This window comes from Squalius cephalus, assembly GCF_949319135.1.
Source record: "Squalius cephalus genome assembly, chromosome: 21".
NCBI lineage: Eukaryota > Metazoa > Chordata > Actinopteri > Cypriniformes > Leuciscidae > Squalius > Squalius cephalus.
In genome coordinates, this window is record NC_137142.1 from 18,727,790 (window position 1) to 18,741,210 (window position 13,421).

General features: G+C 38.8%; 1 protein-coding gene across 2 annotated transcripts; it reads left to right on the forward strand.

The window, feature by feature from the left end:
• The first annotated feature begins 6,120 nt into the window (after positions 1 to 6,120).
• utp25 (UTP25 small subunit processor component) lies at positions 6,121 to 13,025 on the forward strand. Of its 2 annotated transcripts, none has more exons than XM_079855538.1 (13): positions 6,121 to 6,448; positions 6,545 to 6,584; positions 7,301 to 7,487; positions 7,582 to 7,821; positions 7,992 to 8,080; positions 8,415 to 8,613; positions 8,720 to 8,913; positions 9,381 to 9,597; positions 10,248 to 10,450; positions 10,620 to 10,802; positions 11,062 to 11,171; positions 11,368 to 11,613; positions 12,064 to 13,025. In XM_079855538.1, the coding sequence occupies exons 1-13, from the start codon at positions 6,348 to 6,350 to the stop codon at positions 12,320 to 12,322; spliced, it is 2,268 nt and encodes a 755-aa protein (XP_079711664.1). In that variant the 5' UTR covers positions 6,121 to 6,347; the 3' UTR covers positions 12,323 to 13,025. The 2 variants fall into 2 exon arrangements, with proteins under 2 accessions (XP_079711664.1, XP_079711665.1); XM_079855539.1 differs by having other exon boundaries at positions 6,261 to 6,448; positions 7,579 to 7,821.
• The last annotated feature ends 396 nt before the right edge of the window (positions 13,026 to 13,421 follow it).

The window sequence follows — 13,421 nt, forward strand, 5'->3', positions numbered from 1 at the left end:
AAAACACTGACATTTTTCACAATATAATGGTAACACTTTAGAATACTATTCCTTCATTAATGAACAACTAGGAACAAATGAGTAACACACTATTAACATTCTAGTATTAACTAACAAGAAACTCTGATTAACGATAATAGCGCTCAGTCGAATGTGGTAGTTCACTATTAGCTAATCAGTAACTATTTTTCATATCTCACTGAAGACTACTAAGAACTACTATGTACAGGTTCATAATTAATATTAATAATGCACAATGTATTATATAAGGTAATGGTAACCCATTAGTAATGAATAAAGTATTACTACATCCTTCTAAAGGAACTAATAATTCGGATCAGTATTCTAAAGTGAAAAGCTTGATAACTACATATTGACTGAAGTCATTATAAGCTTTTGAGGTTTTTGTAAGGTTTTGGATAGTAATGACTCAAGTGTTACTACATCCTTCTAAATAATTTGGATTATTTGGATTAAAGTAAAAATTATGGGAACACACTAGTAATGACTAAAGTGTACCATATCCATCGGAAGGAATTACTATTCAAAATCTTACAAAAACCCCAAAAGTCAAAATGACTTCAGTCAATATTAGGTAGTTATCATGTTTTTCACTTTAGAATACTGATCCAAATAATTAGTAGTTCCTTTAGAAGGATGTAGTAACACTTGAGTCATTGGGTTAATTCATGTTAATTATGAACCTGTAGAAGTTCTCTGGGAGGTATGAAAAAAATAGTTACCGATTAGCTAATAGTGAACTACCACATTCAACTGAAACCGGTCTAATTTTCTGAGTGAACCATCCCTTTTAAAATGAGATGCACAGTAAATAATTTTTCTATCATTTATAATCAGGCACAGAACAGTCTTCGGACTCTTGTGAACCTAGAGTACTCAAGACGAATAAGTGAACGTTTTTCTTTAACATGTCCTTCCATCTGTTCCCTCAGGCCTGCTTTCCCAGGGAAATATGATGAAGGGAACGAAAATAAAGTGAAATGAAAAACAGAAGAATAAAAGAGCTACAGCTCGGAGAGCTCAACACAAACTGTTCCTACTGAGCTGCTACACGGCCTACTGTTCTACCACCTCAGGACACTGCGAGAGAGAAAGAGGGCAAGAGAGGAGAGGAGGAAAGAGACCCCGACAAGGACATGCCGATTCCACCCAAGAGAACAACGCTGGAAGAAAGAAAAGCGAATAAGAGATTGGATGACAGAGTTCCAGCAGGGAAAATAAATGAAGAATTTAGGTAGAGTGTTGACTTTTTACTCAACAAGTTCTTGGTTAGAAATAAAGAGGGAATGGACAAAAAAAGGAGGGAGACCAGAAGCAGAGTTTATATTGATGTAGTGAAACGATACTGTGTGTGTATGCAAGAGATTAAGTAGGTGGTTTCTTGTGCCACTAGCGACACCAAACGGACCTGCAAAAATAATGATTGTTTTCAAACAAGTTTTCCACTCACCCAGCCCTTCTGCCATTGGTCAATCAAATGGATGGCCCCACCCTAAACTCATGCCATTGGTTGAGTCACAGTTGCTGTGTTGGGCTGGTTGGAATTCTCAAAGAAGTCAACCTAACTATGGTGTATTGAGTCCTCTTTGACTCCAAGGCTCCCACTGTTCACAACAATATTGAAGGATTAAAATAAGTAACTACAATAGTTTTAGTTAATTAAAATGACTTGAATTCGTTTTTAGAATTCCAGAAGTTTGGAGGTGAATAAAAAGACATAAAAACATCTTGATTTTAAATTTTTAAGTCATTTTCGGTCATCTTGAGGCCCCCTTGGAAGTTTGCTAAGGGGGCCCCGGACCCTGGTTGATTCCACTGCTTTAGAGGATCGGTTTGCAATTTGTTGAGTATGACTTTTTCCCTTCAACATAATTTTCTACTTGTCTTAAACAGGTGCATTCAGATGGAATAGTGTAATGAGGTGGAGTGTATCAGGAAGCTTCAAGCCTCATTCCACAGAGTCAAGGAAACACAAACCATTAGACAAACACTGTCTTTCAGAAACCAGACAATAACCTTTTCATCAGTGAACAGTGTGTGTCTGCACATATTTGCTGACAGGCAGGCACGCCTCTGCAGGTAAATTGCATTTTCTTTTTCTTTTTATTTGACATCCCGTTGGCAGCTTCTAATATTCAAGTCTGTCCGTTATTGCAACACTTGGCACAATTAAAATGAAAAACACTATAAAAAAAGATGCTTATATATTGGCAGGTGAAACTTGTTTACTTGAGCTGTTGTGAGATTTCCTTCAGACAACAAACTGACACTGTTGTAATTCTCAGAGCTTTAAATGCAAGAATAATTTCAGTTTATATCTTTGTGAGAACTAGTGGGCTCCAGAGACGGTATAGCTACATGTTAACGTTAGCACTCTGAGGACAGTCCATGGTACATTCCTGCCCTTGAGATTCATTCAATGTAAAGTTTCAGAACATTTGTATGAAAGCCGCAACGCATGCAGACACAAAGGAGTGAATTAGTTCTAATCATAAAGTTGTCATCGCCGGCTTTGGAATGTTCCGGGTTGCTGTGGGCATTAAGTGTGAACCTTCACTCATTTAGACAGATTACATTCCATCTGTGGTTAACAGACTATCTAAACAAATACTAACAGGTGAAGTAATTTAATAAAATGCGCACACACACATACACACACACTTAGCTTTAGCTAACCTAATTAGGGACACACCATCATTTTTGTTTTTACATTTTATTTTTTGCATTCCAATTGAGGACATCCTTGACATACAATCTCTCTCTCTCTCTCTCTCTCTCTCTCTCTCTCTCTCTCTCTCTCTCTCTCTCTCTCTCAAATTCAAATTCAAATGAGCTTTATTGGCATGACTTGTACAGTATTGCCAAAGCATTGGCCATTACATAAATGGACATTACATACACAAATAATCAATAAATTCAATAAATCAATCAGTAAACAAATGCATGAATACATTTATATAAAAAAATAAATAAAAAAAAAACACCTATGTACATTTGTACCAACATTCAGACAAGATGAGAATGATTCTGACTTTAGTTTTGTCCACTGGCTGACTCTCGTAGTTTGTGGCAGGCTGTCACATATTTTGCTGCTGTTGTGATTGAGCTGGAGTTCTCTCCCAGAATATGCTTTAATTTTTCTGAATTTGGTAGTGCCATAAAATTTGGTTCTAGTTGTTGGAATCTAGTGAAATAGTCTGATCTAATGCTGTGATAGTGATCACAGTGTATCAGGAAGTGTTCTTCTGTCTCCACCTCTCTCTGAGAGCACAGTGAACACAGTCTCTGCTCTCTCGGCTGCCATCTCTGCCTGTGCCGGCCTCTCTCTACAGCCAGACTGTGGTCACTCAGCCTGTACTTGGTTAGGGTCTTTCTCATTTTATGCTCTTTCACACAGCTCAGGTATTCTGCTGGTGTATAGTCTCTTTTCAGGTGTAAATAGAGTTCCATCTTCTTTTGTGATTTAGTAGCATCTCTCTCTCTCTCTCTCTCATTCTCTCTCTCTCTAGAAATGTTACCTTGCTAAAGATGCATTAGCATTAGCCCTGAGTTCAGGTCACTGTTTACTGAAACCCCAGGTGTGGGATCTCAGTCAGACATTTAGGCACAGTCCCAACACGACTTTCTTCAACGCATGTCAGCCATCTGACTTCACAAGCACAAATCGTCCAACAACAACAAAATACAAAGATTTTATATATCACCCTATGCTTACGTTTGCTGCTATCCTGCCCCTAGTCTACCCCATATCACATGTATTGCGCTGCCTTCCATCTTTAGCCCACTATCTGCCCCATGCTACACATAAGCCACTATCTGCCCCAGGCTGAGTGTTTCTGTAAAACTAACTCTGCTGCCAATTATTGGCGAAAGGCTGTTTCATTTTGATGTGGGTAATTTAACAAGAGTCCCGTAAACGTCTGCATTTTTCTTTCAGAGTGCTGTAGTTTTGTCTCTCATTTCTTTAACAAGCTGGAAAACACTTCAAGAGGAATCAGACTCCAACACATGCAAACCAGCTGCAACAGGTCAACACAAATGATCAACAACGGGATTTGAGTGTGTTGGATCCTTTACTGAACAGAATAAAGATTTTCTGTTTAAAAAATGAAGCCGTTCCATTAAGTTGGAAATTGGATAAATATTTGCTCAATTAAATGCAATTTGGGCAAGTAAGTGCTATTGATATGTGTGTGTAATTATCGTAATCTGAGAATGTTTCTATAATTGTGCAATTAATTTGATGCCAGTTTTGGAACAGGCAGAGAATATTCTGAACACTCCTCTTGCACCTCTAATGAAAATTAATGCTGCTTTATCCTCCCGTCTCACCAGCATCAAGTGCTTGCCTTTTAGAAGAGGTTTTATTAAATGGAAACAAGTGTGGGTATCTGCAGGTAGGAGTAATGGGCTTGTCGAAAGGTAGGGGCGTGGAGAAAAGCCTTTATAATTGGTTGTGAAAGCTGCCTTTATGGGGTATGGGGTAGGGTTAGGGCAGGGGTGTCCAAACTAGGTCCTGGAGGGCCACTGTCCTGCAGAGTTTAGCCCCAACTTGCCTCAACACCCCTGCCTGGAAGTTTCTAGTATGCCGAGTAAGAGCTTGATGAGCTGGTTCAGGTGTGTTTTATTGGGGTTGGACTGAAGGCTTGGAGATAAACTCTGCAGGACAGTGGCCCTCCAGGAGCAGGATTGGACACCCCTGGGTTAAGGGTTAGTTTCTGTATTATTCATGTCATAGACCTTAATGTGAAGAATTCATCTGCACATATGTTCATTATCTGTTGCTACTTCCTTTTCATCACAAATTTAAATGCTGCAGCCAGATCATTGACATAGTGGCCTGGTTTCACAGACAGGGTTTAGATTAAGCCAGGATTAGGCATATAGGCCTTAGTTCAGTTAGGACATTTAGATATCTTATAAACATGCCTTAGAAACATTACTGGTGTGCATCTTGAAACAAAACAATGGCACTGACATATTTTAAGATATGGCAGTGCAATTCGCTTTCAGTTAAATTCTGGGACTAGGCCTGAGCCTTGTCTGTAAAGCTGGGAGTTCAAAGTTCAAATTGAGAATTAAAAAAAACAAACATACAAAGTACTGAGTACAAACCACTATTCGACATCACATTACATGAGATACATTTAAGGGAACATTTAGCAAATAAATACAAAACAAGACAGAACATCAGCTAAAGTGGATGAAGTAGCCTTTTGTTGCACATACAAAGCTTTATCACAGGAAGTGGTCACGAGACTCTCGGCCTACAGTAGATCGGCTGCGCTTCGTCTCTTTGGGACGGCGTTTTCGGTGGTGTTCACGGACACTCACCTCGCCTTCACGCTGGCACCCAACTGTGTTTTTCTAACCTTTGGTGTGTTTATGACTCACCCCTGAGCCGAGATGTGTGTGGTTCATTTGTTTCACTCCCCTTGTTTTCACTGGCCTCCAGCCCTGCTGTTATTCATAGGCACCCTAATCACCAGCGGGGAATATGCTTTATAATCACAGACCACATGTTCTCAGAGGCTGGGGGGGGTGGGGAGGAGGGTCTCTCAGGGAGAATTAAATAAATAAATATATAAATAACTTTTAAAAAATGTCTCCGTATTTGGTAACCACACATCTGTTTTCATTGAATGTTATGGAACAATTTTCAATGATCAAATCAATTACATACATTCTTACACACGCTCCGGCCAAGATATTTTCGGCTGCAGTCGAGTTAACGCACATCAAACATCAGTTCTGCTCTGATTCTGATGAACACCCGATACGTCTGCTGCACCTGAACGGATGGTGAGATCCATTCCTCCACGCCTGCAGTGTTTGTAATTAGTTAAAGCTGTGTGACGCACAGCCGGAGGAAAAGTCTGATTCGTTGACTCTTAGGGGAATGATAGAGCATTTTAAAGGCACTAATCATATTGTGGCAGAACATCTACTAACGTAACAGTGAGAAAATCTCAAAATGAGGTGAAAGATAAACCAATGATATGAATCTTTTGCTTTGACAGGTGCTCTAAAACATCATTGAATCAATCCCATGAGTGCTTGTCTTATTCCTTTGTGTGCAGTAATCCGGTCTGTGTTTGTGGAAACAATTACACTTTAGAAATGATAAAACCTATTATAAAAATGTTGGTTTGAATTTTTTCATTATTATTATATTATTCAACAAAAAATATTTGCAATCTTGGTGTCTTTCTCGCTCTGCTACCCTTATTCCAAGCCGACAGGTGGCGACAGAGTGTAGCGACACACTAACTATCCGTGAAGAAAACACAAGCGCGAGTTACACACGTGTGTATAGAACAGAAAACATGGGCAAAAGAAGGCGAGGAAAACAAGAGGTTACCAATTTAACTAAGAAACAGAAGAAACATCTAAAAGAATTTGGAGAACAGCACCCTTTTCACGATAAGTAAGTATCGCAATGTGTTGTTCTAAAAAAAGTAGACAGTACAAGCTATTCAAGTTAGCTTCAAGTACTCATACTCATAATTGTTTTGCTTTTTAGTGTTGTTGATAGACCGGAGAAGACTGAGATTTTGCGCTTGGTAAGTAATGATTGACTAGTATTCTTTCTTGAGTGGTGACTGACTTGATCCTGCGAGTCAAACAACCTCCTTCATATTCCAGTTAATGAGCAGCATTTGACAGCAGATGGTGAATCTGAATGCATGTACACGACGAGTAATATTACATAAAGGAGAAAAAGGGAGAATAAAATATGTTTGGCTAGATCTGACAAGTATGAAAGCCCATTTCCGCCACGTAAGAAAAAAAAAACATGCTTTGGTCCATCTTAAAGGGATAGTTCATCCCCAAATGAAAATGTTGTCAATACTTACTTATCCTAGAGTTGTTCCAAACTTGTATGAGTTTATTTCTTCTGTTGAACACAAAATAATATATTTTGAAGAATGTTGGTAACTAGATACTTGACGGTAGCCTTTGTCTTCCATTGTAGAAAAGAAAAGAAAAAAACATAAAAGTCAATGGGTCCATTAACTCTCTGGTCACCAACATTCTTTAAAATAGCTTCTTTTGTATTCAGCAGGGGGGAAAAACTCATACAGGTTTGAAACAAGATGAGGGTGAGTAAACTTACAAAAGCATTTTTTTTCCCTTATGTGGAGAAATGGGCTTGCATAGTTAAGGGAAGCTGTCCCTGGTTCAATCGTAATAGTTTGCTGCTCAGGTTGAAGTTCTGATCTTCTTGTTAAAATGGCATGTTTTGTTTGAAACCATCAAATTAAAAGAGTTTCTGCAGCCTAACAGGCCACAGCGCCGTGAACCTGACAGTGAGGAAGACAGTGATAGAGAGCAGCAGTCTGCTTATCAGAAACTGCTGTCCACCATGATCCGAGGGGCCGATGACAACAGTGAAGATGAAGAAAGTGAAGATGAGGATGACGGAGAGGAGGTTGTAGATGAGAATGACGGAGAGGAGGTTGAAGGTAAAGTCTCTTACTCTCTTATATTTGTTATCAATTGCGGTGCTTCGTCTGAAAGAGTCTAATGGGCCTGTAATTAAAAATCATTCTCAAGTAGGAGAGAGTGGTGGAGAAGAAGAAGAGGAGGAGGAGGAGGAAGGTGATGATGCTGAGGAGGGTGAAACACCTGATGATTCACAAGATAGAGAACACCCTGAAAAGACAAATGGAGATATAGAGGAGAATAAAGAGGGAGAGATGGAGGGAGAGTTTACAGATGAGCAGAATGAAGCAGCGTTCTGTTTGGAGACCAATCTGCCTGCAGAAGAAGAGGAAAACATGGGAGAACAGGAGCAAGGTGAGACATTCCCATGATTCTTCACTGCAGCTCTTTAAATTCTGACCTGAGATCATTAATAATTGCTATTGGTGTGGGATTTCTTGTTTTGTAAGTCCAGTACTCAAGATGGCTTGACATGTTGAAAACCTAGGCCCAACTATGCCTCTGTGACTCTCTGGTTGTTATAGACATGTTTGTGAAGCACCAGGAGATCGAACTGAGTGAAGAGGAAGTAGGCCGAATCTCGCAAGGATCAAAGATCAAGACTCAGGTTAAGGTATGCCAGTCATCAGTTGCTGCTTTGATTTTATATATATATATATATATATATATAATTACAGTGTGTATACAGTGTGTGATTTGCTGCTCAAGAAACATGTCTTCTTATAATGTTTTGTTGCTTAATGTTTTTGTGAAAACCATGAAACATTCTTCTTTAGGATTCTTTGAACACAAAATTCATAGAACAGCATTGCTTTTTTTAAATAGAAATCTTTTGTAACATTATGAATATCTTTATTGTCACTTTTGATGAATTTAAAGTGACCCTTACTGACCCCAAAAAGAACTGTCAAAACGTCACCATTAATTCTTTCCTTCTCCCCCTCCAGTGGCCAAAGCTAGGCGTTCTGCAATGTGTGTGTCCACTGGAACGTTTCAAAGCCGTGGGGCAGCCCTCATCTGCCCCTCTTCCACCCATTCACAAAACCCTAGAGGCAAATTGGCGCTTGTTAAACCAGCCCTTCGGACCTGAAGGAGGCGCTGTGACAGATGTCACAGAGCTACAGAAGGAATTGCTTGGGCTCATGGGTATTTCCGCAAAATTAAAATAATTTATACTCCACACATCCTAATTTTTAAAATAACACTTTGCTGGGGTTTTTATGTAATCATCTCCCATATTTTGTTTTTACAGGTACTTACAGGGATGTGTATTTTACAAACCGCTCTCCTTTGAGGGAGGCTAAGGAAGTACGGAGTGTGTACTGTCTTCATGTGCTGAACCACGTGTTAAAGGCAAACACTCGTGTGCTTAGAAATAATGCCAAGTTGAAGGAAACTAAAGATGTGAATGAGGATTTTCGGGACCAGGGCTTAACTAGACCAAAGGTACCACTGTCTTCAGATTTATACCACCAGTGTGTTGTTTATTGATTTTTAACTCTTTCCCCGCCTTTGATGGAATTTTCTGTCATTTATGAAACAACGCTTCCCGGCCTATGACAACATTTTTCCTCATTTATGAAACAATGCTTCCCCGCCATTGACAATTTTCAAGCAATCCATGTTTTCATTTATATGATATTGCCACTATGACGAATCTTCTGAAAGAGTACAGAATTTCCGGATCAAAAAATCAGGCATTGTTTTTTCTTTTGATATATTGCATGTTTAGATATTCACATAACTAAATATTCTAGGGGACATGAAATTTTGTGAAAATGATAGAAAATTGCTGGCGGGAAAAAAGTTAAAACTAGGTTGGTTTTCAATCAGTTTTAAATAACTTGTTTACATGAATACAATAGCTTTAAATCAGCCAACCACAATCTCATAATTAACTCTCCATCTTCTAGGTTTTGATTCTGGTGCCGTTCAGAGATGGAGCGCTGCGAGTGGTCCAGACCTTCATAACACTATTGGAGCCCAAAGGCAAGAAGATGGACGCCAGTAACAAGAAGCGATTCAAGGAAGAGTTTGGAGAGGAGTCAGGTGAAAGGCCACCTAACCTGCACAGACCTGACGACTATCATGCCATCTTTTCTGGAAATGTGGATGACCATTTCAGGATAGGTACAAGAACTGAAAATCTTAAACTATAATGTACCATGTTTGTTTATGTTTGAATGTTAGAGTACTAAACTCTAACCAAATATGCAGAGACACACAAACACAATGAGTTTTTTCCTTTAAAAATGTAAGAAAAACAACTATAGTGTACTTTTAAATGTCACATCTATCAAGACTGTGTAACTCTCAAACCTAAGGTTTTATTTGAATAAACTTAGGCCTGGTTTCACAGACAAGGTTTAGATCAAGCCAAGATTAGGCATTAGTTTGATAGGACATTTAAGTAGGTTTTACAAACATGCCTTAGAAAATAACAACTGATGTGCATCTTGAGACAAAACAATGGTACTGATATATTTTAAGATGTGTTAGTGGAAGTTGCTTTCAGTTAAAACAGCTCAAACATTCATTTTAGTCTGTGACTAGCTTAAGCCTTGTCTGTGAAACCGGAGGATATGGCATTAACTATAATGCTGGATCAAGCCAATATTTAAAGTTCCCCATTGGTTCCGCTGGTGACACAAAAATTACGTAATTCACTTTAACCCCTGATGCTATTAAAATGAAGAGTTTAACTTTATTCACCTTTGTTTCACCTCTTAAATGTAACCTTTTATTGTGCTTAATGTTTATTCTTCTCTCTGTGTGGGCAGGAGTGTCTATCATGAAGCGTAGCATGCGTCTCTATTCTCCGTTCTACTCCTCTGACATTATCATTGCGTCTCCACTGGGTCTGCGCACAGTTCTGGGTGTCGACGGTGATAAGAAGAGAGACTTTGACTTCCTGTCTTCGATCGAACTTCTGATTGTGGATCAGGCGGATGTGTTCCTCATGCAGAACTGGGAACACTTGCTGGTGGGTTTCAGTTTTCCAAAAGTTCTTATTAGTTTTCATTTAAATGTTAGATTTAGCATTGTTGTCTGTTTAACGAGTTACAATATATATATATATATATATATATATGCATTTTATATTTGCTTTAGGCTTCTACTTAATTTCCCATGATCCTTTGTGTGTGTTGCAGCATGTGTTGAAGCATTTGAATCTGCAGCCGCTGGACTCTCACGGTGTTGATTTCTCTCGTGTGCGCATGTGGAATCTGAACAACTGGGCGGCACATTACAGACAGACGCTGGTGTTCAGTGCCATACAAGAGCCTCAGATCACCAACATCCTTACCAAACACTGCCACAACTACAGGGGCCAGGTGCACAAACAAACACCCTGACAATTGTTCATTTTTTGAAGTATTTGTATTTTTGGGCAGCTAATCTGATTGCCTCTGGTCTTAGGGTTGTTTTACATCATTGTTGAACTCATACAATATCTTAATATAAGTAGATGCACGTTCCCTTAGATGCATGAACTAATAAAATATTAGCCCTGAATGGAATGTTAGGTGCTTTGGATAAAGACATCTGCATAATGCATAAATGTTAGATAAATAATGTTCTTCCTTCTCTCAGGTGTGCAGTAAAACCATTCCAAAGGTGGGCTCAATCTGTCAGGTTCTCGTGCAGCTACCGCATATATTCCAGATGTTCCACTCTGACAGCTTCATGGACCAGGACGCCAGGTTAGAGACGGCTGCTGTTTTTCATTCTGAGCACTAGAGGGCGTCAGTTTGCAGAGGAACCTCTTAGAGAAAACTTTAGTGTTATGGTTATGATGTGAATGTTACATACAAGTTACATACATTTTATTGTCGGTCAACCTATGATATTTGAGAATTATTTGCAAATATATTAACTACATTACCCATGATTCTTTAGGTTCCAGTTCTTTGTGGATAAGATCCTGCCCCAGTACAGAGACTCTGTTATGTCCCACACTTTCATCTATGTGCCTTCGTACTTTGATTTTGTTCGCCTGCGAAACTACCTGAAGAAAGAAGACGTCAGTTTCGCCAGTATCAGCGAGTACTCTCAGAGATCAGAGGTGTCTCGAGCACGACATTACTTCCAGACTGGAGAAAAACAGTTTATGCTCTTCTCTGAGAGATTCCACTTCTACAAGAGGTGTGTGTTTGTATTATCATTTGCATACTTTATACACATTATAGTTCAAAATTTTGAGGCAAGATATTTTTTTGAATAAAATGAATACTTTTATTTAGTAAGGATACTTTAAATTGATCAAAAGTGATAGTACAGACATTTATAATGCTGCAAAAAAATATTTAGCTTTTTTTATTCATCATAGAACAATAAGAGTTTCCACAAAAATATTATGCTGCACAACTGAAAATAAGAGATGTTAATTAAGCAGCAAATCAACATATTAGAGTGATTTCTGAAGGATCATGTGACACTGAATTTTCAGCAGCAGTTGCTCCAGTCTTCAGCTTTGCCAACACAGAAATAAATTGCATTTCAAAATATATTCTAGAAAAATTGTTTTAGATTGTAAGATATTTCACTATATTTGTTTTTTGATGCATTTTAATTGTATTATTCTCTTTCTCTCAGGTACACTATCAAGGGCATCCATAACCTGATCTTCTACGGGTTGCCCGCATACCCTCACTTCTACACTGAAGTGTGTAATATGCTTCAGGCTGGTGTTAGAGAGGGTGGTGGTTCTGTCAGCTTCACCTGCACGGCCCTGTACTCCCGATATGACACGCACCGACTGGCTGCCATCGCCGGGGCCGACCGCGCCGCTCAGATGCTCCAGTCCAAAAAACCAGTGCACCTTTTCATCACAGGAGAGGAGAAAAACACATGAAGGTGGACTGTGAAAATCTAATGTGACATTTTTTTACCTTTCAGAGAAAGAACATAATCCGTGTTCACGGTAATGCACAGAAAGATGTTTTCCCTTCAATCCACCTAAAATTAATTCATAAGACTGAATGTTATGATAATGTTCTCATGTCCTTTTGTGTTCTTTTAGTTAATATAAAGTCTTCCTTTGCTGTAGTCACAGCCCAGACCATTGGCTCCCAATGTGTATTAATGTGTGCCAGTATTAATGCCAGAAATTTTTCTTTTATGCCAAACATCATTGGGATATTAAGTAAAGATCATATTCCATGAAGATATGTGAGATTGTGAGTGAATGCAGCACAATCGTGAACATAAATGGACAACTTTAAAGGCGATTTTCTCAATGTTTCGATTTTTTTTGCACCCTCAGATTCCAGATTTTCAAATGGTTTTATCTCGGCCAAATATTGCCCTATCCTAACAAATCATACATCAGTGGAAATATTATTTATTCAGCTTTCAGATGATGTATAACTCTCAATTGTAAAAAAAATGTACCCATGTGACTGGTTTTGTGGTCCAGGGTCACATATATTCAATAGTAATTGTACATTATAAAGTATTTAATAAGGTTTCAGACTGTATGCAATAACATTTTTCCATAGTGTTTTTATGAATTTATAGCTGTCATGGAGTGTGACAGCTTAATGAAATTGAATTATGTATATACACTCACCTAAAGGATTATTAGGAACACCTGTTCAATTTCTCATTAATGCAATTATCTAATCAACCAATCACATGGCAGTTGCTTCAATGCATTTAGGGGTGTGGTCCTGGTCAAGACAATCTCCTGAACTCCAAACTGAATGTCAGAATGGGAAAGAAAGGTGATTTAAGCAATTTTGAGCGTGGCATGGTTGTTGGTGCCAGACGGGCCGGTCTGAGTATTTCACAATCTGCTCAGTTACTGGGATTTTCACGCACAACCATTTCTAGGGTTTACAAAGAATGGTGTGAAAAGGGAAAAACATCCAGTATGCGGCAGTCCTGTGGGCGAAAATGCCTTGTTGATGCTAGAGGTCAGAGGAGAATGGGCCGACTGATTCAAGCTGATA